The following is a 24,512-nucleotide window of genomic DNA, read 5'->3' as shown; positions in this document are numbered from 1 at the left end:
TATCCAGGTAATGAAGGATATAACTAGAGTTTAATCTCTACAAATGTTCAGGAGCAGAGCGAATATGCACCTCCAAACCCAACAGACACAGGTAGAAGAACACTTGTGAATTCTAGTGAGTGTTTGATTCATTGGTATACAATGGAGTGAGCAAATGAACACTGCATTTTCACCAGGAATTTTCTCCATCCTGTCATTATGATTCTACAGTTATCAAACTCAATGGTGGTGGCCTTTCTGCCCATTTCATGGCAAGTGGGTGTCTCTGCCTAGGCCAGCATTCCTTGCCCATCCCTAAATGTCCAGACAACAGTTGAAAGCCAACCATATTGATGGGTCTGGAGTCAGACTGCGGATTTCCTTCTCTAAAGAACATTGGTGGAATCAGATGGATTTTCACAACCATTAACCATCAAATTCCAGAGTTTTATTGAATTCAAATTTCACCATCCGCCTTGGTGAGATTTGAATCCACGTCCCCAGGACATTAGCCTAGGGTTCTGGATTACCAGCCCGGTGATATTACTTCTTTGGGGCAGCACAGCGGCTAGCACTGCTGCCTCACAGCACCAGGGATTTGGGTTCGATTCCACCCTCGGGCGACTGTCTGTGTGGAGTTTGTACGTTCTCCCCGTGTCTGCATGGGTTTCCTCTGGGTGCTCCGGTTTCCTCCCACAGTCCAAAGATGTGCAGGTTAGGTGGATTGGCCATGCTAAATTGCCCACAGTGTCCAAGGATGTGCAGGGAAGGTGGATTAGCCATGGGAAATAGGGTGGGACGTGTGGTCTGGGTGGGATGCTCTTTGGAGGGTCAGTGTGGACTCGATGGGCTGAATGGCCTGCTTCCACACTGCAGGGATTCTATGATTCTACACCACTGGATCACCCCATACTCTCTCTGAGAGAAGCTCCCAGAAACAAAAGGTCACCTGAAAGTTAGTCAGTGAGCAGTGAATCGTGTTGAAGGTTCTGCCATTTGTGTTCCACCAGAAATCCTAGCCGTGGTGTTGAACAGTTGTTCAATAATGTAGCTTAAAAACAGTCCGTAGCTATAGGCATTGATATGGGATAGAGCATTTATTTTCAGGGAAATATTTCATCTTTGAGCTTGATGGTAATGCAATCACTATCTTAATTTTTTCTTTGCAGTTGGTTCTGTTTGGACTGAGCAATCAAATGGTAGTACTCTTCAAGGAGGAGAACACCATAGCTTTTAAACATCTCTTTCTTAAAAACTACGCAGATGCAAATGATAATGACAAGAATGACATTACAATCTACACACAGAGTGAAGTCTATGAGTATCTTTCATTTATATTCAGTCAGGTAAGTGAATCATTGCATTCGATCGAATGTTTGTTTGCTCCGTTTCCTGGTGTACGTGGTGTGAGGTTTTAATACTTCAGAATAAATGAGATATATATTCCACATATGATCAGTTTGCATTTCAAGACAATGGGTTCTTTTCAAGGGATGTTATTTCTAAAAGACCTTTCTGGAAAAGGCAAATTATCAAATATGCCAGAAGTATCCCTTTTCAAACCCACCCAGACTGACCTATTGGGTTGATTAACAGAAACGAGGGTTCAAGAGGGAGGTGCACACTATTGGAAAAGGCATTGTAGCTTTCAATGGAGAATTAGTTTAAGTGGAATGAATGGTATCCCCCATCTCTCTAAGACTGCATTCAATTCTAGGCTCCCTGCTATACAGAAGGTCTTAAATTTCAGAGTGCAGAAAAGATTGATAAAAATGTTGCTGGGTTGGAGGGTTTAAGTGATAGGGAGAGGCTGAATAGGCTGGGAATATTTTTTCTGGAGCATCAGACGTTGAGGGGTGACCTTAGAGATTTATAAAATCATGAGTACAAAATGATCAGAGGTATAGATAGAGTGGACAGCCAGAGACTTTTTCCTAGGGTGGAGGTAGCTATCACGAGGGGGCATAGTTTTAAAGTGAGTGGAAGTAGATATAGGGGAGACGTCAGAGGTAGGTTCTTTACTCAGTGATCGGGGCATGGAATGCATTGCCGGAGAGGGTAGTGGAGTCGGCCTCATTAGGGGCATTTAAGCGGCTATTAGATAGGCGTATGGATGATAGTATAAGGTAGCGGTGGAGGTTAGATAGACCTTTAGGTTTAGGGTAAAAGTTCGGCACAACATCATGGGCTGAAGGGCCTGTACTGTGCTGTGCTGCTGTATGTTCTATGAGGGACGTGGATAGGGTGAACAACCAATTTCTTTTCCCCCCACGGTACAGAGTCCAAAACTAGAGGGCATAGGTTTAATGTGAGAGGGGAAAATTATAAAAGGAACTTGAGGAGCAACTTTTTCACACAGAAGGTGGTACATGTATGGAATAAGCTGCCAGAGCAAGTGATGAGGCTGGTAAACTTACAATATTTAAAAGACATCTAGCTGGATCCATGAATAGGAAGGGTTTAGAAGGATATGGGCCAAATGCTGGCAAATGGGGCTGAATTAATTTACGATATCTGTTTGGCATGGACAAGTTGGACTGAAAAGTCTGTCTCTGCTGTGCACCTGACTCTGTGACTTGAGCATCTAAACTTATAGCTCGGCGCAGTGAGAGAGTGCCGCACTGCCAGAGATGTGATCTTTCAAATGAGTTGCTACCATGGCATTGTTTTTGAAGATGTGCAAAGTAATTCTCTTGGCTCTTGGCTAATATTTACCCCTCTGCAAACATCACTAGCAACAATGATTTGATCATTGACCTCCTTGCTTTTTGTGAGAACTTGCGTGCAATTTGTGAGCCATCTTTCCCTTGATGATAACCATGACAGAGTTCCATTACATTTTCAGTCCTTGGCAAACTCTGAGCCTGTGCAAGGAATTACAAAAAAACAATTCTTTTATCTATCTTGCTGCTCTCTGATTTGTGCGACCAGCTGCCCTTCATAGTCTGTGACAACTCTGTATTTTTATTTATAGGACTGTTTTGTTTAGAAAAAAGACACCTTTGCATTTTAATAGTTTCTTCTTATAAGTTTAAACTTCCCTTTAAAGTTATTTCGATCTCCCTAATTCACTGCATGCTAGTTTGTGTTTGCATTTTCCTGATGTATAATAAATGAGTGGAACATTAGCCTGTGCTAACATTGCCTTGTAACAATAGCTGCTACAATTCGGAGTGACCTAGAATAGCAATTTTTGTGTTTCTTAACATTTGCAATTAGTATCATGATGCTGAGTATTTTTTCAAGTCATAATCTTGCATGATAGCAGTGCAGTTGTCTTCTGAATTATGATTTTTCAGGATGACCCATATTTCTGGGTAATATTCCCTCTCCCACAGGAGACCAATCAAAAGAATATTTTTTGAAATTATTGCTGTCACCATGATTTTCTGAGATGGTCCCAAAAAGGGAGTGGATGTTGCTCGAAAGCCCAACTGATTTCTCTGGGGAAGGTGGTGATGAGCTGCCTGATACAGTCCTCGATTGATTTATTGTCACCTGTACCAAAATACAGCAAACAGTTTTGTTTGAGTGGTACAGGCAGATCACAGCAAGCAAAGGATGTACAGATCAAAAAGACTTGGAGACATTCAGGTTACTTTGCAGGTTACATTATTTGAGGCTAGAGTCCATTTAACAGCCTGATAATGGCTGGAAACAAGCTGTACCTGAACATCCTGGTGCGTGTGTTCAGGCTTCTGTATCTTCTGCCTGATGGAAGAAGTTGTAGGAGATCATTACCAGGGTGTGATGGGCCTTTGATGTTGGCCCCCCTCCGCAGCAGTGAGCTGTGTAAATGGATGGAAGGTTGGCTTCTGTGATGGTCTGGGCTGTGCACACCGCCTTCTGTAGTTTCTTACGGTCCTGGGCAAAGCAGTTTCCAAACCAGGCCGTTATGCACCCGGATAGTATGCTTTCAATGGTACACCTGTAGAAGTTGGTGAGGGGCCTTATAGACATGGCAAATTTCCTGAGCTGCCTGACGAAGAAGAGGCATTGTTGTGCCTTCTTGACTGTCACATCTACGTGGGAAATCCAGGACAGGTCTTCGGAAGGAAGTTGATGCTCTTCACCCTCTCGACCTCCGTTCCATTGATGTAGATGAGGGCGTGTTCTCCTCCTTTCCTTCTGAAGTCAATGATCAGTTCTTTAGTTTTGCCAACGTTGAGAGACAGATTGTTTTCATTGCACCACATCACCAAGCCCTCTATCTCCCTTTAGTAGTTTGACTCGTCGTTGCTAGATATCCGTTCCACTGTGGTGGTGTTGTCAGCGAACTTGTAGATGGCGTTAGTTTGGAATTTGGTAACACAGTCATAGGTGTACAGGGAGTACAGTAGGGGGCTGAGGATGTATCCTTGGGGGCCTCTAGTGTTGAGTGTTATTGTGGAGGAGGTTGCAGGTACCTATCCTCACTGATCGCGGTCTGTGGGTCAGAAAGCTGAGGATCCAGTTGCAGAGGGCAGAGCTGAGACCAAGGTCATGGAGTTTTGAGATCATTCTGGAGGGGATAATGGTGTTGAAGATGGATCTGTAGTCAATGAGCAGGAGTCTGACGTAGGTGCCTTTTTTCAGATATTCGGGGGATGAGTGCAGGGCTCGGGATATGGCATCCTCTGTGGACCTGTTATGTTGGTAGGCAAACAGTAGGGGATCGAGGCAGGTTGGGAAGCTGGAGTTGATGTGGGCCATGACCAGCTTCACGAAGCACTTCATGGTTATTGAAGTCAGAGCCACTGGGCGGTAGCCATTAAGGCACGTTGCATGTGCTTTCTTAGGAAAGGGGACGATGGTCGTCTTCCTGAAGCAGATGGGGACTTCGGTTGTAGGAGGGAGAGGTTGAAGATGTTGGTGAATACCTCCGCCAGTTGGTCGACACAGGATCTGAGTGCTCGGCCGGGGCTAGCATCTGGGCTGTTTGGTTTCCTTGGGTTGACTCCCAGGAAAACTGGCCTGACTTCTGAAGCAGTGACAGAAGGAACAGATGTGTCTGGGGCTTTCAGGGTGGGCATTGCGAGATTCTGCTCAAACCAAACATAGAAAGCATTGAGCATGTCAGGGAGGGATGTGTCATTGTCCGCTATCTTGCTGTTTTTCATTTTGTATCCCATGATGTTGTTTAGGCCTTACCCTTAGGCAGCGGGAGCCTGTTTGTTTGGTAGGTCTGGGCATTTAACGTGGCCAGGTACTGCCTCTTGGCCTCCCTGATGGCTTTACGGAGGTCAGATCTGAGTTTTGTATATTGTTCTAGGCCATCTGACTTGAATGCTGCCTGTCTGATCTTCAGTAGGAAGTGGATTTCCTGGGTCATCCAAGGTTATGGTTGGGGAGCTCTCAGATTGACTTCTTTGGTACACAGTCCTCCACAGTGCTGTTTGGTAAGGAGTTCCAGGATTTTACCCAGAATATTTAGTTCTAATCTGATATGGAAAATGAAATAGAGGGAATGAAACATTAGATTCAGACAGGGGGAGGAAAAAACAAAGGGAAAAGTTTTTTTTTTTGTTAAAATAAAAATCCAACAGTCCAGCTTTGTGGAATTACATTCCACACTAAAAAATTTTCAGAGGTTGTTTGTGAGTAGTAACCATTTTAAAGAGCACTTAGACTGAAATAGATAATCCCTAACATTCTGAGGAGAGCTTAGTATTAGAATCATGGATTCCCTACAATGTGGAAAGAGGCCTTTTGGCCCATTGAGTCTGCACCGACCCTCCAAAAAGCATCCCACCCAAACCCAGCCCTCTACCCTACCCCTGTAACCCTGCATTTCCCATGACTAATCTACCAAGCCTGCACATCCCTGGACTCTGTGGGGCAATTTTAGCATCTTTGGAATGTGGGAGGAAACCGGAGCACCCAATGGAAACCCATGCTAACATGGGGGGACATGCATCCGCCACATAGACAATCACCCGAGGGTGGAATCAAACCTGGGTCCCTGGCGCTGTGAGGTAGCAGTGCTAACCACTGAGCCACCGTGCTGCTGCTCAGCCTTTTTGGAAGCTCCTGATGGAGCAGTGCAACTTTTCATGTCTGACCTTCTGTCTACTTGCGTCAGAAGGTGCTGTCCAATTTGTATACAGACAGCAGAGAGTGCTGTTGACCTGCATGTAACTTTGACAGCCCTAAGTTTTATTTTCCATAATAAAGAGACTGCTATAATGGACCGAAATATTGATACTTCAATGGACAAAAGATGGGGGTTTTAAAAAAGTGGTCAAAATGATGAGGTAAATCTTCAGCTGATAGACATAGAAGCAGATACCAGCTCAAAATCTTAACTGAGACTTTCCAGATGCTTATTCTTGAACTGTTGAGAGAATGTTAAAATTCTTTTCTGAATCTGCTGGCACAATCTTTCCCAGTTCTAATGGTCTAATTTTGTTCACTTCCAATACCCTGAAGATTTTATCTCCAAAACTTCCCTGCCTTGAAAGCTCCACAAACTAGAAAACACTCTCTGTTAGGGATTTATTCTGATGAACTGTACTGAAACAAAAAAAATAAGAACTATGTTTAACTATTAGTTTTGTTCTGACTCAGTTCAGAAATAGAGGTTAATTCTTAGTTTTCTTTCTGAACTGAGTCAAACAAAACTAATATCTTTCTGTTCTGTTATACATTTATGACAGGAAAAATAATGTATAAACATTTCTGTTAACAGTATGGAGCCAGTCAGACTGTTAACTGCTGCAGTCGTGTCTAACTGGAACTGAAGCAATTTGGTTACTATCCCAGAATAATGGGCGGCACGGTGGCTTAGTGGTTAGCACTGCTGCCTCACAGCGCCAGGGACCCAGATTCAACTCTACCCTTGGGTGACTGTCTGTGTGGAGTTTGCACATTCTCCCTGTGTCTGCGTGGGTTTCCTCCGGGTGCTCCGGTTTCCTCCCAAAGATGTGCAGGCTAGATGGATTGGCCATGCTAAATTGCCCGTAGTGGCCAGGGATGTTTAGGTTAGGTGGGTTAGACATGGGGAAATGCAAGTGGAGGGGAATGGGTCTAGGTGGGATGCTCTTCGGAGAGGTGGTGTAGACGTGTTGGACCAAATGGCCTGTTTCCGTACTGTAGGAATTCTATGACTTCTTTGATATTTCTTCTAAACATGGTCTTTGCTGGCTGGGTCAGCATTTATCCCTAGTTGCCCTTGAGAACGTGGTGGTGAGCTGCCTCTTGAACCGCCTGCAGATAGACTGTCAATGCCATTAGGGAGGGAATTCCAGGATTGTGACCCAGCAACGGTGAAGGAATGTCCATATATTTCCAAGATGACAGAGAAGAAGGACTCCTCAGCCAGAGCTCATCTGCTCTGTCCGTGCCTTTTCCTTTTACTATCTCTCTTTTTTTGTTTGGTTCTCTTTTGCATTTTTTTTCCCCCTTTTGTCCTCTCGGTGATGTCCTGGACTAACGGTTTTAGCGCAGACTTGAACCCCATGCCTCAGCAGGGACCCAGCTTTGCAGTCTTTTGGCTCGGCGTGGTCTCAGCGTAGACTTCCAGCCTCTGATTCCAGAGCAGTCTCCCAGTCTCCCAACCTGGCACAGCCTGGAGTCAAGTCCTGACATAAAGGACAAAGAACAAAGAAAATTACAGCACAGGAACAGGCCCTTCGGCCCTCCAAGCCTGCGCCGATCCAGACCCTCTATCTAAACCTGTCGCCTATTTTCCAAGGATCTGTATCCCTCTGCTCCCTGCCCATTCATGTATCTGTTTAGATACATCTTAAATGACGCTATCGTGCCCGCCTCTACCACCTCCGCTAGCAACGTGTTCCAGGCACCCACCACCCTCTTCATAAAGGACTTTCCACGCATATCTCCCTTAACCTTTTCCCCTCTCACCTTGAAATCGTGACCCCTAGTAATTGAGTCCCCCACTCTGGGAAAAAGCTTCTTGCTATCCACCCTGTCTATACCTCTCATGATTTTGTAGACCTCAATCAGGTCCCCCCTCAACCTCCGTCTTTCTAATGGAAATAATCCTAATCTACTCAACCTCTCTTCATAGCTAGCGCCCTCCACACCAGGCAACATCCTGGTGAACCTCCTCTGCACCCTCTCCAAAGCATCCACATCCTTTCGGTAATGTGGCGACCAGAACTGTACGCAGTATTCCAAATGTGGTCGAACCAAAGTCCTATACAACTGTAACATGATCTGTCAACTCTTGTATTCAATACCCCGTCCAATGAATGAAAGCATGCCGTATGCCTTCTTGACCACTCTATCCACCTGCGTTACCACCTTCAGGGTACAATGGACCTGAACACCCAGATCTCTCTGTGCCTCAATTTTCCCCAGGGCTTTTCCATTTACTGTATAGTTCGCACTTGAATTGGATCTTCCAAAATGCATCAACTCGTATTTGCCTGGATTGAACTCCATCTGCAATTTCTCCGCCCAACTCTCCAATCTATCTATATTCTGCTGCATTCTCTGACAGTCCCCTTCACTATCTGCTACTCCACCAATCTTAGTGTCATCTGCAAACTTGCTAATCAGACCATCTGTACCTTCCTCCAGATCATTTATGTACATCACAAACAACAGTGGTCCCAACACGGATCCCTGTGGAACACCACTGGTCACAGTTCTCCATTTTGAGAAACTCCCTTCCACTACAACTCTCTCCTGTTGCCCAGCCAGTTCTCTATCCATCTAGCTAGTACACCCTGGATCCCATGCGACTTCACTTTCTCCATCAGCCTACCATGGGGAACCTTATAAAACGCCTTACTGAAGTCCATGTATGTGACATCCACAGCCCTTCCCTCATCTATCAACTTTGTCACTTCCTCAAAGAATTCTATCAATTTGGTAAGACATGCTGCCTATCACTAGTAAGCCCATTTTCTTCCAAATGTAAATAGATCCTATCCCTCAGTATCTTCTCTAGCAGCTTCCCCACCACTGATGTCAGGCTCACCGGTCTATAATTACCTGGATTATCCTTGCTACCCTTCTTAAACAAGGGGACAACATTAGCAATTCTCCAGGCCTCCGGGACCTCACCCGTGCTCAAGGATGCTGCAAAGATATCTGTTAAGGCCCCAGCTATTTCCTCTCTCGCTTCCCTCAGGAACCTGGGATAGATCCCATCCGGACCTGGGGACTTGTCCACCCTAATGCCTTTTAGAATACCCAACACTTCCCCCTCCTGCCCCCCCCCCCCCCCGCCTTATGCCAACTTGACCTAGAGTAATCAAACATCTATCCCTAACCTCAACATCTATCATGTCCCTCTCCTCGGTGAATACCGATGCAAAGTACTCATTAAGAATCTCACTCATTTTCTCTGACTCCTCGCATAACTTCCCTCCTTTGTCCTTGAGTGGGCCAACCCTTTCTCTAGTTACCCTCTTGCTCCTTATGCACGAATAAAAGGCTTTGGGATTTTCCTTAACTAGAGACTAGGTGCCGTAGTGGACTGGGTTGGAAGGACTGTTATTCTGAGCATTTTATTTATTTATTTTTCCCCTAAGAATTTGTACTTGCAATTCTGTACCCAGGTACTTTTGTAACTAAGATGGTGCCGTAAGTGGTGACTTGTAAACTTTTCACTGTACTCATTTGAGTATGTGTGACAATAAAGCTAATTATAATTCTGAGTCAGGATGGTGAGTTGCTAACATGGTAAACACAATCGCCTTTTTATTGAATAAACTTTATTTTGATTGTAAACCCATAATTGTGTCTTTTAAGAAATCTGGTTGATAGATCTTTTGTTTAAAACCTGATATAGGGAAAGTATTTAATTGGTTAATTTAGTATTTGGAAAAAGTATTTTTATTTTATGTTGTGACCCATGGAGCTGTGGAACTAGGCCAACAGTGCATTGCTCTAGCCTCGGCTGTAACACAAACCATGCCTCACGCTGGCATCTGTCATGACTCACTTGGGAGGGTGTGCCAACATTGAGCCCTGCTGTCTCAGGAGTTGCCACAAATATGAAAAGAAATGTGCACCATGTTTTCATCAATAACAATGAAATAATTATATAATCTAACCAAACTACTTTTTCTTAACGAATGGCAGGAAAAGGAAAATGAATTGCTAATTTATGAATATGCACCTATATTTTACCCATTTTTAACTTGTCTGACTCTCCGGACATGTCACAAATATTATAAGTGGAGAAAAAAGTCAAGGAAACCGTGTTTCTGTGCCCCCAGCCCAAATTGCGAAATCTAGATGAGTTGGTTTCACTATCTTTTCAATTCTATAAGGGAGAGCCAGTGAACATACTATTCTAAGATTTTCAGAAACCGTTTGATAAAGACTCCCACGGGAGGCTGATTAGAAAAATTACCTTCTATCCCATGAGCTTTTATACACTGCCGTGGATTAATGATTGTTTTCTGGCTGTTAGCCAGAGTGAGAATAAATGGATCATTCTGGCATTGAGTGGCTGTGTCTAGTGGGGTACCACAAGGATCAGTACTTGATCTTCAGCAGTTCACAGTCTGTTTCAATGATTTGGAAGTGGGGGCCAAATGTAATACAAAGCTAAGTGAGAATGTGTGATGTGAGGAAGATATAAAGCAGCTATAGGAGTATTTGGATGGGTTTAGTGAACGGGTAGGAACATGGCAGATGGAATATAATGTGGAAAATGTGAGCTATCCACTTTGATAGGAGAAACAGATGTGCAGAGTATTCCAATGGTGAGAGGTTGGAACGTATAGATTTACAAAGCAACGTAGTGCCTATTCGATAATTCACTAAAGGCAAACATTGCAGCAAGCTGGTAGGAAAGCTAATGGAATGTTCGACTTTCATGGCAAGGGGTTTTGAGCACAGGAGTGGTGAAGTCTTGCTTCACTTGTTTTGGAGCTTGGTTAGACCAAACCTGGAGTACTGTTTGCAGGTTTGGTCTCCTTATCTCAGGAAAGATATTATTGCCATAGGAGAAGTGCAGTGAGTTGATCAGACTTGTTCCCAGGATGACAAGACTGTGTCCTATGGAGAGATATCAGACAAACTGGGTCTGTATTCTCCAGAGTTTCAAAAGAATGAGAGGTGATCTCATTGAAACTCAGAAAATACTTAGAAGGATAGTCAGGGTAGGTGCTGGCAAGATGTTTCCCCTGGTTGAGTCTAGAACCAAGGTCTGCCATTTAAAATAAAGGGATGCCTCTAAATCTGAGCTGATGAATTGTTTAACTGTTTGGAATTCTACACCAGAGGTCTGTGGAGTGCCTTTTGAGTGTGTTTAAGGTAGAGATTGACAGGTTTCTTTAACAGTGTACTGGCTTATATGGATGGAGTGAGTTAAAGGCATTGAAGAGTCTGATCGTTCTGATTGCATTGAATGATGGAGCAGATTTGATGGGCTGAATGGCCTCCACCTGTTCCTATGTTCTTTGCCACATTATCTGCACGTCAATGATCAGTCTTTAGTTCGGTTCATTGTTTGGACCTGGGGTCTGTCTTTTGTCCTTTGGATTTTAGAATGATTTATTTTTGTCATTTTTCTGTGCAGTTTTCCTGCTTCTTTGACAGAATTGGAGAGAATAACTTTTAAAGAGAAAGGGGACACAGCGATTTTGATGCATCCAACTTCTGGAGTTGACCTTTCTTTTCTGTTTGTTTGCATTTCCCTCAAAGGATCTGTGTTAAACTGCAGCCGGACCAATCAGAAGGTTGTTACTATGCTGAGCCCTTCTGAAACTAGCACAAATGGTGCCAATTTGTCTGCAGTCAATTTCCTCAAATCGTTATATGCAACATTTTAGTTTCGCTTGTTTCTCTAAGCTGCAAACAACTTTGTGCACATTCTCCCTTTTTAGCAGCAGTGTTTTTTTTTGTCATTTTCAAACCACAGTTCAAAAATGTAATGATTTTGCCATATCTGACCTGTTTGGGATTACTGTCAGCTGAAATTGTAACATAATGCCAATCTTCTTTTCCCTTTATTCTCTTTTTTTTTCCTGCAATGTGGTTATCACTGGCAAGGCCAGCACCTTTAATTTCCAATGGCTTGCTAGCGCAATTTCAGAGGGCAATTACGAATAAATCACATTGCAGGTTTGGGCTCAGATCAGGTAAGGATGGCAGAGTTCCTTCCTGGAAGGACATTAATGACCCAGATGAGATTTCCATGACATTCAACAAACAATTGTTGCATTGGACCAGCTTTTAATTCCAGATTTTTTATTTATTGAATTCAAATTTCACATCTCTTGTGGTGGGATTCAAACCTGTGTCGCCAGAAAATTAGACTGGGGTTCTGAGTTACTTGTCTAGTGATCAAACTATTATTCCATCCTGTATTGGTCACGCCGTCAGCCAACATTTTAGGAAGGTAGAGTCCTAACTGGTTCAGCCTTTCCCTTAGAGTACACCCCACTATAGGCAGTTTGCATTGTGTTTTTATATATCACGATGACAATTTTTTTTTGCACCATCTCTAATCTCTGGAGACCAGTACTCTGCACACTACGCCAAGTGTAGCCTAAGCACAGTTATCCAAAAAGCTTTCTGAGCATTGAAGAGTAACTTAAACCTTGGTCAAAGGAAATAGGGGTTTGTTATAGTTTGGGAAAAGCTGGAGGTGACATTCTATTGTTCTGGAGACAATTTGGAGTCAATTTCTCAACAGCAGAAAATCTGCCCATGATTACTCCCATCACAGTCCCATACAGGGTGGCACGGTGGCTCAGAAGTTAGTACTGCTGCCTCACAGCGACAAGGACTCCGGTTCAGTTCTGCCCGCGGATGACTCTGTGTGGAGTTTGCATGTTCTCCCCATGTCTGCGTGGGTTTCCTCCAGGTGACCCAGTTTCGTCCCACAGTCACAAAGATGTGCAGATTAGGTGGATTGGCCATGCTAAATTGCCCATAGTACCCAGGGATGTGCAAGGTAGGTGGGTTAGCCATGGGAAATGCAGGGATAGGGTGCGGGGGTGTGGGCTGGGTTTGGGTGGGATGCTCTTTCAGAGGATCAGTGTGGAATCGATGGGCCAAATGGCCTGCATCCACACTGTAGGGATTCTATTGTTACATTGGAGATGCAAATTCTCACTGAATTTAGCATCAATTTCTCCTCTTGCTGTAAATATTAGTTTCTGTCTCAAATGGTATTTTTTTTCTCTTCTAGTATGTGCAGCTGCATAAGATCTCAGTTGGCAATCATGCCTATGAGAGGAGAGGGACGGATTTAACACCGCTGACCGTCTGTCAGTATTTTTATAAGCGGGGAAGTGTCAGTCCTGGCAATGAATCCTTCAACATTGACCCAAAGATTGAGACAGGTAGGTGTGTCAGAGTTTCATTCAGACATTGTCGTTGTGTTTGGTTTGCCTGAGGCTGGGAGCACATTTCAAGCTTATGTCCCCAGAATGAGAGTTTTGGGTTAAAAGTCCAGTGACATTACCATTGCCTCCCTTATCTTTGCAATGAGGAGTATCAAGAAGAGATGTCTTTTTAAAATAAAAACAATTATAATGTATAACACGCACTTTCCCATGGAGACTAGCCCCAGAGGGTATTTTTGAACAAAAAAGTGGAAATTCCTATAGGATATTAAAAACAGAATAGTGGATGCTGGAGATTCTGAAACAAACAAACAAACAGGAATTGTTTGAGGAACTCAGCAAGTCTGGCAGTGGAAAGGTAGCAGAGTTAATGTTTCAAGTTCAGTAACCTTCTGTAGAGGAATTCGAAACATTAACTAATTTCTCTCCACAGACACTGCCAGATCGGAGTTTCTCCAGCAGTGTCCTGATTGTTTCAGAAATTCCTTTTTAAGCCTGTTTCCAGGTCTGCGTATGGGAGTATTGTCCCCAGATGTGGGGCCTGCTATTGACTGAATTTAGGCTTTGAGCCTCATTGATTCAGTGTAACCAAGTCTGTGCTTCTATAGAGCAGTTGCCCATGTTAAAACAGCGAATGTCATGTCACTGGAAGTGACTGAGATTGTTCATTTCGAGAGGAATGGGGACTTGAGGGTCATGAGACCAAACCTGGTCCATGTGACCAACTGCTGAACTCGTGAATGTCACGCCACAATTGCATGTTGTCATCCATCCATTCCTTCCTAAGTTCCTTCCCCAGCATTGGACCCTGACAAAGAAGAGGTTGATTGCTGTTTACTCTGCTGTTAGCAGCACCAATATCCGAATGGACAATTTTCACCTGTACATTGACCCCAAACTAGATCCTTGTGTACATCCAAAGCCTGCGTCTTTACTGTAGGGTCATCCCACTTTCTGAAATGGAATTCCACATGAGAGTTCATTAAATTGGAAAATTGCTCTTACTAAGAGCAGGATAGGCTATCTCTGCCTTCTCACCTGCTCTATACAGTAAGATTGTGGTGAAACTTTCAATTTGCCCTGGAATCTATCCATCTCCCATCATGAATTTATAGAATGACTGTGCATTCCTGTTCTCTATGGTCCAGAATTCTGAAAATTCACAACTTTTTGTTTTGTTTTGTTTTGGGTGAAGGAATTCCTCCTTGTCTCAGCGACCACCTTTTTATTCTGAGACCATAAGAATTATAGAATCCCAACAGTGTGGAAATAGGCCATTCAGCCCATTGAATCTGCACCAACCCTTCAAAGAGCATCCTAACCAGATCCACCCTATCTCTGTAGCCCTGAATCTCCCATGGCTAACCTGCCTAGCCTACACATCCATGGACACTATAGGCAATTTAGTACAATCAATCCACTCTAACCTGCACATCTTTGGACTGTGGGAGGAAACCAGATCACCTGGAGGAAACCCATGCAGACACAGGGAGAATGTGCAAACTCCACACACAGTCCCCCGAGGGGGGAATTGAACCCTGGTCCCTGGTGCTGTGAGGCAGCAGTGCTAACCACTGAGCCACCGTGCTGGCCTAAGCGATAGGGCTACAGGCTCCAGGCTCCAGATGGGGGAAATGGCTTCCTGGCACTTTTGAATGGAAGAATTGTTAAGCAGAGTTTTAAACTTTTATTTCTCTATTTGGTCAAATCTGGGTTCTGTTTCCAATCTGCAGTGTCGCCCCTTCAACTGCATGTTGTACACTAACAGACAGTTCAGAATAGATTAGGTCATCTGGCCCCTCAAGCCTGCTCCATCATTCAATAAGATCATGGCTGATCTGTTTATATTCTGAATTCCATATTTTCATCTATCCCTGATGACCTCAGTGGCAGGCAAGTTGTTGGAGGGAATCCTGAGGGACAGGGAAAGGCAAGGACTGATTAGGGTTAATCAACATGGCTTTGTGCGTGGGAAATCATGTCTCACTAAGTTGAGTGAGTTTTTTGACGAAGTAATGAAGAGGATTGATGAGGACAGAATGGTGGGTGTGATCTATATGGACTTCAGTAAGGCATTTGATAAGGTTACACATCGTAGACTGGTTAGCAAGATTAGAGCACACAGAATAGGGGGAGAACCAGCTGTTTGGATACAGAACTGGCTCGAAGGTAGGAGACAGAGGTGGGTGGTGGGGTGATGGTTTTCAGACTGGAACGCTGTGCCAAGCAGTGTGCCACAAGGATCGGTGCTGGCTCCACTGCTTTTCGTTGTTTTATATAAATGATTTGGATGTGAACGTATGGTTAGCAAGTTTGCACATGACACCAAAACTGGAGGCGTAGTGGACAGCGAAGAAGGTTACCTCAGAGTACAATGTGACATTGACCAGATGGGCCACTGGGCTGAGGAGTGGCATATGGAACTGAATTCAGGTAAATGTGAGGAGCTGTGTTTTAGAAAGGCAAGTCGGGGCAGGACTTATCCACTTAATGGCAAGGTCCTGGGGAGTGTTGCTGAACAAAGAGACCTTGGAGTGCAGGTTCATAGTTCTTTGAAAGTGGAGTCCCAGGTAGACAGGATAGTGAAGAAGGCATTTGGTACGCTTGTCTTTATTAGTCAGTGCATTGAGTATAGGAGTTGGGAAGTCATGTTGCGGCTATACAGGACATTGGTGGGGCCACTATGGGAATACTGTATTCAGTTCGGGTCTCCTTGCTTTAGGAAGGATGTTGAGAAACTTGAAAGAGTTCAGGAAAGATTTACAAGGACGTTGCCAGAGTTGAATGGTTTGAGCTATCCAGAGACTGAATAGCCTGGGGCTGTTTTCCCTGGAGCGTTGGAGGCTGAGGGGTGACCTTATAGAATTTTATAAAATTGAGGGGCCTGGATAGGGAGAATAGCAAGGGTAGGGGAGTCCAAAACTAGAGGGCATAGGTTTAAGGTGGGAGGAGAAAGATTTAGAAGCAACCTAAGGAGCAATTTTTTCACAGAGGGTGGTAATGGAATGAGCTGCCAGAGGACGTGGTGGAGGCTGGTACAATTACAACATTTAGAAGGCATCTGGATGGGTATATGAATAGGAAGGGTTTAGAGGGATATGGGCCAAATGCTGGCAAATGGGACTAGACTAATTTAGGATATCTGGTCGGCAAGGACAAGTTGGACCGAAGGGTCTGTTTCCGTGCTGTACAGCTCTATGACTCTATGACCTCTGATTCCCTTGCCTAATGAGAGTCTGTTGGTGTCCACCTTCAAAAATATTTTGTGATGCACCGTCCGGAGTCAGAGAGTTCCAAAGTCATACAACCCTCTGAGAGAAAACATTTCTCCTCATCTCTATCATGAAAGGATGGCCCATAAATTTTAACTATGGTACTGGTTCTGGACTGACCCACCAGCAGAAGCAGCCTTCCCACATCCATATGGTTAAGACCATTCAGGATCTGATACACTTCAATCAGGTCACCCCTCACTCACCTAAACCCCAGTTCAAACAAGCCCAGTCTGTCCAACCATTCCCCATAAGAGAACCCACTCATTGCAGGTATCCATCTAGAAAAGGAAACAGAAAAAAAAACCTGCTGATTCTGGAAATCTGAAACAAAAACAGAAATTGCTGGAAAACTCAGCAGGTCTGGCAGCATCTGCGGAGAGAGAAACTGAGTTAACGATTCAAGTCCAGAAGAGTCCTCTTGGACTCAAAACATTAACTCTCTTTCTCTCTCCACAGATGCTGCTAGTCCTGCTGAGTTTCTCCAGCAAATTGTCTTGATATCAATTTATTAAACTTCCTTTGAATCACTTCCATAGCATTACACCCTTAAGTAAGGAGAATAAAAGTGTACACCGTGTTTGAGATGTGTATGACATGGCATTGCTGTTACAATATGACTCCCATCTGTCCACAGCCTTTTTCACCATTTGTAGGAAAACCGAGAATGTTTTCCCTCCATCAGCTACCTATCCTGTCCTGGTCAACTATTTAAAAACTGAAAGAACTGTGGATGCTGGAGAAACTCGGCAAGTCTGGCAGCATCTGTGGAGAGAAATCAGAGTTAATGTTTCGGGTCCGTTTTGAGGAAGTTTGGACTTCCCCGTTTGGACCCCGAAGTTAACTCTGATTTCTCTCCACAGATGCTGCCAGACCTGCTGAGTTTCTCCAGCAATTTCTGTTTTTGTTTCAGGCCAACTATTTCTTTTGTCAATGAGCATAAACCAAGTAAGATGTAATTTGTGGAGTAGCAAGATATCATTGCTTTGGGTTGTGGGAAGTAATGAAGTCAATCCTTTATCCATTGTCTTCATATTTTCATTAATGTCAAAGCCTGACTGAATATGAAGGCTGCAGTAATCCTCTCTGTCACGCAGAATGCTTTGACATGGAACCAGTACTACCCCTGTCCAGTGGGCACGCAGCAGACAATAAGCTGAACTTGACGTTGCATTTTCACAGGTGAACTTCTTTACATCTGACTTTTGGAATGAACTTGTCTCTGTATTTTTTTAACATGTTTCTTTCTCTGTGATAGGCTCGTGATGGTTCAGGTTCAGTTCACACTGAAGGCGATTAATCTACAAACAATTCGTCGTCATGAGCTGCCAGACTGTTATGATTTTTCTGTCACAGTAAGTGGCTTGTCTGTTTTATCTGCGTTATCAAATAAAACAAAGTACTACAGGTGCTGGAAATCTGAAACAAAAGAAGAAATTGCCGGAGAAACGCATCAGGTCTGGCAGCATCTGTGGGGAGAGAAACAGTTGACGTTTCAAGTCCAGTGACACTTCTTCATCTCCTCATTTATCTGTATTTTTGGGCAAAGTGGAAATTATTCTCTAAAAGCCAGGAATCTTGTCAAATTTAAACAAAACTGAATGGAGTTTCCACCTTTTGTCTCTACTCATGGGCCTAGGACAATTCTTTCCTTGGGCTTGAAGCAAGAATTTTGGTGTTTGCTGAGGTCAAAGTCATATTGCACATGTCTCTCTCAATCTGTAAATCTAGATTTGAACTCTGCAGCAAAAGAATGCATGTCAGTTTAATGTGAAGGCTCATTTCCACAGAAATGGTTACACTAGTGAGTGTCTTTGTGGTAGGATGCTTTTCCCAGATCAGCTCTGAATCGTATAATGCTTTTAATGTTAACATATGATAGAGAAACAGAATTAGGCCGTTCAGCCCATCAGAACTGCTCCACCGTTCAATTGTGACTGGACTGTTTGTCAACCCCATTCTCTTACCTTCTCCCCGTAAGCCTTGATCCCCTTACTAATCAAGAAACTACCCATCTCTGTCTTAAATACACTCAATGGCTTGACCTCCACAGCCTTCTGTGGAAATAAGTTCCACAGATTCACCACCCTCTGCTGAAAGAAATTTCTCTGCTCTTCCATGCTAAAGGGACATCCCTTCGCTCTGAGGCAGTGCCCTGTGGTCCTAGTCTCTCTCAGTAGTGGAAATCTTCTCTACATCCACTCTATCTAGGCCCTCAGTACTCTAAGTTTCAATTGGATCCTCCATCATCCTTCTAAACTCTGCCCAGAGTCCTCAACTGCTCCACACATGATGACAAGCCCTCTATCCCAGGGATCATTCTTGTAAATCTCCCCTGGAACCCCTCCAAGGCTAGCATATCCTTCTTAGATACGGGGCCCAAAATGTTCTCAGTATTCCTAATGCAGTCTGGCCACTGCCTTGTACACCCCCAGCAGAACATCTCTGCTCTTGTAGTCTGATATAGGCACCACGGGTTGGCCAGCATTTATTGCCTGACCCTAGTTGAGACAAGGTGGTGCTGATCTGCCTTCTTGAATCGCTGCAGGCCATGTGCTGTGGGTTGATCCACAATGCCCTTAGGGAAGGAGTTCCAGGATTTTGACCCAGCGACACTGAAGAAACGGTGATATATTTTCAAGTCGTGATCCTTAGGTTAAACGATGTTGTCAGGGATGTGGTATACATGGATTTAAGTAAGGCGTTTGATAAGGTTCCCCATGTTAGGCTCATGCAGAAGGTAAGGAGGCATGGGATGGGGGAAATGTGGCAGATTGGATTCAGAATTGGCTGACCCTTAGAAGACAAAGGGTGGTAGTGGACGGAAAATATTCAACATGGTGCTCAGTTACGAGTGGTGTACCACAAGGATCTGTTCTGGGTCCTCTACTATTTGTGATTTTTGTAAATGATTTGGATGAAGGAGTGGAAGGGTGGATTAGCAAGTTCGCAGACGATACGAAGGTGGGTTGAGTTGTGGATAGTGCGGAGGGCTGTTCTAGGTTCTAGGTTACAAAGGGACATTGATGGGATGCAGAGCTGGGCTGAGAAGTGGCAGATGGAGTTTAACCCTGAAAAGTGTGAGGTGATTCATTTTGGAAGGACAAACTTGAAAGCAGAAGACAGGGTTAACGGAAAGATTCTTGGCAGTGTGGAGGAGCAGAGGGATCTTGGGGTTCATGTCCACAGTGCCCGGAAAGCTGCCACCCAGGTGGATAGAGTTGTTAAGAAGGCCTATGGTGTGTTAGCTTTCATTAATAGAGGGATTGAGTTCAAGAGCCGTGAAGTTATGCTCCAGCTATACAAAAGCCTGGTTCGGCCACATCTGGAATATTGTGTCCAGTTCTGGTCGCCTCATTACAGGAAAGATATGGAAGCGTTGGAAAAGGTGCAGAGGAGATTTACCAGGATGTTGCCTGGAATGGAGGGAAGGTCTTATGAGGAAAGGTTGAGAGAGCTATGGCTTTTCTCTTTAGAGCGATGAAGGATGAGAAGTGACTTGATAGAGGTGTACAAAATGATCAGAGGTATAGATAAAGTGGACTTTTTTCCTAGGGTGGAGGTAGCTATTACGAGGGGGCATAGTTTTAAAGTGAGTTGAGGTAGATACAGGGGAGACATCAGAGGTAGGCTCTTTACTCAGAGAGTGGTAGGGGCGTGGAATGCATTGCCGGAGAGGGTAGTGGAGTCGGCCTCATTAGGGGCATTTAAGTGGCTATTAGATAGGCATATGGATGATAGTATAAGATAGGGGTGGAGGTTAGATAGACCTTAGGATTAGGGTAAAAGTTCGGCACAACATTGTGGCCCGAAGGTTCTGTACTGTGTTGTACCGTTCTATGTTCTATGTTCTATGTTCTAAACCTCCTTCAGTCATGTAGCTCTAATGAGAGAGTAGCCCTACGAGTCCAGTAGATCCATATGGTGACTTTACCTTCCCTAATATTACAAAACTTGGGCTCAACAATTTCAGGCAGACAAAGCAGAAAGCTTTTGGGTATCAAAAAGTCTTCATTGTTTGAAGATCTTCAATTTCACTGATAGACATATGGCTTGTGTCAGATTGGGTGATGTGTGCAGAAGAAGCAAGCTGGATGGAGGTGAGGGATGTTGTATGAAGGGACCCTGCAATTTAATGACTTATCATAGAATCCCTACAGTGTGGAAACAGACCCTTCGGCCCAACAAGTCCACACCAACTCTCGGACGTCCTACCCAGACCCATCCCCCTATAACCCACCTAATCTACACATCCTTGAACACTATGAGGCAATTGAGCATGGCCAATCCACCTAGCCTGCACATCTTTGGACTGTGGGAGGAAAGCAGAGCACCCGGAGGAAACCCACACAGACACTGGGAGAACGTGCAAACTCCACACAGACAGTCACCTGAGGGTGGAATTGAACCCGGGTCCCTGATGCTGTGAGGCAGCAGTGCTAACCACTGTGCCAATTGGAAAAGCAATACAAGAACCAATCATCCATCTATCTTGAAAGGCATTGGTCTAATCATTCAGACATTGTTCTTTTTGTCTTGTAGATTACCTTTGACAATAAAGCGCACAGTGGAAGAATTCAAATTAACTTGGAGAATGATGTTTCCATTCGGGAATGTAAACGCTGGCATGTAACTGGGGGCAGTATGTATATTTCACTTTCCTCACTGTTGAGAGAAAACTTGTCCTTTACTGAATCCAATGTGTTGAAACAAGTTGTTCCTGGCCTCTTAATAAAGAGAGTGGGTAGGAAAGTGGAGTTGAAGCTGAGATGAGATCAGCCATGATCGCAGAGCAGTCTCAAGGCCTGAATGGCCTACTCCTGCTTCTAGTTCTTTGTGTAAGGCCACTGCTGATTATCCAGTTTCTTCCTGTGCCTAATGGGTATTTCTTTAATGTTTACTCATTTCTGTATGTGAATATTGCTGATATTTATTGCCCACCCCTAATAGCTATTGAGAAGGTGGTAGCAAACCACTGCAGTCCTTGTGGTCAAAGTACATCCGGAGTGCTGTTTGAGATATTCTGTAGTGATTTTGGTGCAATGGAGCGTCTTGCTATACAACTGCAGGATTCATTATCAATGACAATGCTGTATTTATATTGTGCCTTTAACATAATCTGATGTCTCAAAGTGTTTTACAGCCATATTATAAAATGTGGTACTAGGCCAAATAATGAGATATTAAGGTCAAGTCACCAAAAGCTTGGTCAGAGATGTAAGTTTTGTGAGACCCTTTTTTTGTTAAAAGGAGGAGAGAGATGAGAGATTTATGGTGAATATTTGAGAGCGTGGGGCCTAGGCAACTGAAAGTACATAACTTGTGGAGGAGTGATTAAAATCAAGGATACACAATGAGATATAATTTTTGGATTTATGCCTACTTTTAATCACTAATTTGAAATAAGTTTGGGTTTTAAATTTTGAGTTAGTAACCCATGTGTTTTGTGTTTTTAAGTTAATAAAATAGCTTGTTAGTATTTCTGTAGCCATGATGATTTCATTACCAACAGTTTCAGAGAGCTACTTTGGTATCCTAATGGGTTAGACCATGAGAGCAGATGTAGGCCATTCAGTCTGTCAAATCTGCTGTACATTCAATGAGATCATGGCTGATCTGATAATCCTCAACTCCACTTTCTTGTCCTTGATTCCTTTCTTTTTCTATTAAAGATCTGTCTATCTCAGCTTTGAATATACTTAACAATTCTGCTGCTATAGCCTCTGAAGTAAAAAGAGAAAAAAATCCACAGATTCACTACCCTCTAAGAGAAGAAACTCATCTTCATCTCTGTCTGAATGAGTGACCCCTTACTCTGAGATGATGCCATCTGGCCCTAGACAGTCCCACAGGGGGAAACAACCTTTCCACAGTTACCCTATCAGGTCCTCTAAGAACCTTGTATGTTTCAATAAAGTCACCTTTCCTTCTAAACTCATCCCATAGGAGGATCCTTCCATAACCGGGATCAGCTGAGTGAGCCTTCTCTGAACTGCCCCAGATGCTGTATATCATTCCTTAGATAAGAGACCCAAAACTAGTCTCTCATTCCAGCTGTGGTATGGTAAGTGCTTGTTATAGTTTTAGTGAGACTTCCCTATTTTTATGCTCCATTCATTTTGAAATAAAGGCAAACATTTAATTTGCCTTCCCTATTATCAGCTGAACCTTGTTATGACTTTATGCATGAAGAATCCCAAATCCCATGCTGTGGCTTTCTGCAGTCATTCTCCTTAATTAATATTCAGCTCCTCTACCTTTCCTTCTGAAATGCACAAGGTGTTTTCCTATGTTTATATTCCACCTGTCAAGGTGTTGCCTATTCATTTAACCTGTCTATAATCCCTCAAGACCTTGGAAGTTGTCCTGTGGTCAAAGCATCTATTGATGAAGAGATCCAGCACTGCCTCCTGTGTGCTAGCGTAGCCTTCACCTTCCTGAGGAAAGGGATGTTTGAGAACAACAACATCAGATCCAACACCAAGATGGTGGTACACACAGAGCTGTGATGGTTCCCGCCCTCCTATAAAACTCTGAGATGTGGACTGTCTACAGCAGACACCTCGAGGTGCTACAGCAGGATCACCAATGCTGCCTGCACATGATCCTGTGAATCCACTGGGAAGACAGATGCAGCAACACTGGTGACCTCGACCAGGCCAACGTTCCCAGCATTGAGGCACTGACTGCCCTTGATGGGCTGGACACATCATCCGCATGACCCACACGAGACTCCCCAAGCAGGTACTCCAGCTCCGACACAGGTGGTATGCCCTGGGGAACAGAGGAAACGCTTCAGTGATACCCTCAAGGCCTTACTGGCAAAGTACGACATTCCCACAGGCACCTGGGAATTACTCATCCAAGACTATGCAAAGTGGAGGAGGAGCATCCGGAAAGGCGCTGAGCTCCTCGTGACTTGCCATCTGGGAGAAAATGGAAGTGTGTACAACCACTGATGGACTCACCCCGAGAGTGGAAGAGCAGCACACTTGTCTGCAAGGGACCACCGATAACTATATCCCTCTGCAGGCTCTGAGTCATTGCCACCACTTGTCTTCCCATCCAATTTCATATCATCCTCAAACTGGCTATAATACATTCACTTTCCTCATCAGAGTCATTAATTTAATTTTTAATTGAAATAATTGTGGCCTCTGCACTGATCCCTGTGGCATTCCACTAGTTACAGGTTGCCACTCTGAAAAATGCCAGTCCGTCCCAATTATCCCAGCTCTCTCTTCTCTTAGTTAGCCAAACCTCTATCCATGCTAATGTGTTACCTCCTGGGAGTTCAGTTGGTTGAATTGTTTGTGATGCAGAGTAACACCAACGGTGTGGAGTTCAATTCCTGCATCACCTGAGTTTACCATGAGTTTACCACGAGTTTACCACAAACTCTCTGTTTGATTCTCTCCCCTCGCCTGAGATGTGATGACCCTCAGGTTAAAGCATAGGGGCCATAGTGACTTTACTATCTCCATCACCATGGGCTGTTATAACACATTAGACCATTAATAAGATACCTTATTAAATGTCTCCTGAAAATCCAAATGTATCACATCCACTGCTTCCCCTTTATCTATTCTGCTTGTTACGTCCTCAAAAAATTCGAGTAAATTTCAGGTTTTGTCTTCCCGAATCTGCAAGCCTGAGTCCGTTTGATCATATAATGTATTTCTAAATGCTTTGCTGATACATCCTTTTATAATTGACTAAATTTCCAATAATAGATGTTATGCTAACTGGCCTATAGTTACCTATTCTTTGTCTCCTTCATTTTTTTGAATAAGAGCATTACGTTGGCAGTTTTGCAATCACCTGGGACTTCTAGAATTTTATGGTCCATAGATTTAGAGACTTCTAAGTGATTCTCAGATAGGCACATGGAGGATAGTGAAACATAGGGTATGCAGGGTAGATTGACCTTAGTAGGATAATAGGGCAGCACAACATTGTGGGCTGAAGGGTCTGTACTGTGCTATACTGTTCTATGTTCTAGTAA

At 43.8% G+C, this 24,512-nt stretch overlaps 1 protein-coding gene across 3 annotated transcripts in view; it reads left to right on the top strand.

Annotated features, from left to right (window-relative positions):
* LOC109922856 (mucolipin-3-like) overlaps positions 1–24,512 on the top strand; it is a 50,282-nt gene that overhangs the window by 5,753 nt on the left and 20,017 nt on the right. For all 3 annotated transcript variants that reach the window (XM_048602486.1, XM_020522889.2, XM_048602485.1), the window contains 5 exons: positions 1,149–1,325; positions 13,079–13,232; positions 17,605–17,689; positions 17,766–17,862; positions 21,050–21,149. In XM_048602486.1, the coding sequence (XP_048458443.1) occupies positions 1,149–1,325; positions 13,079–13,232; positions 17,605–17,689; positions 17,766–17,862; positions 21,050–21,149 (613 nt within the window). The remainder of the gene's footprint in view (positions 1–1,148; positions 1,326–13,078; positions 13,233–17,604; positions 17,690–17,765; positions 17,863–21,049; positions 21,150–24,512) is intronic.

This window comes from Rhincodon typus, chromosome 10 (assembly GCF_021869965.1).
Source record: "Rhincodon typus isolate 14 chromosome 10, sRhiTyp1.1, whole genome shotgun sequence".
Taxonomy (NCBI): domain Eukaryota; kingdom Metazoa; phylum Chordata; class Chondrichthyes; order Orectolobiformes; family Rhincodontidae; genus Rhincodon; species Rhincodon typus.
The sequence above is the reverse complement of the archived record's forward strand: the minus strand, read 5'-3'. Positions and strand labels throughout refer to the sequence as shown.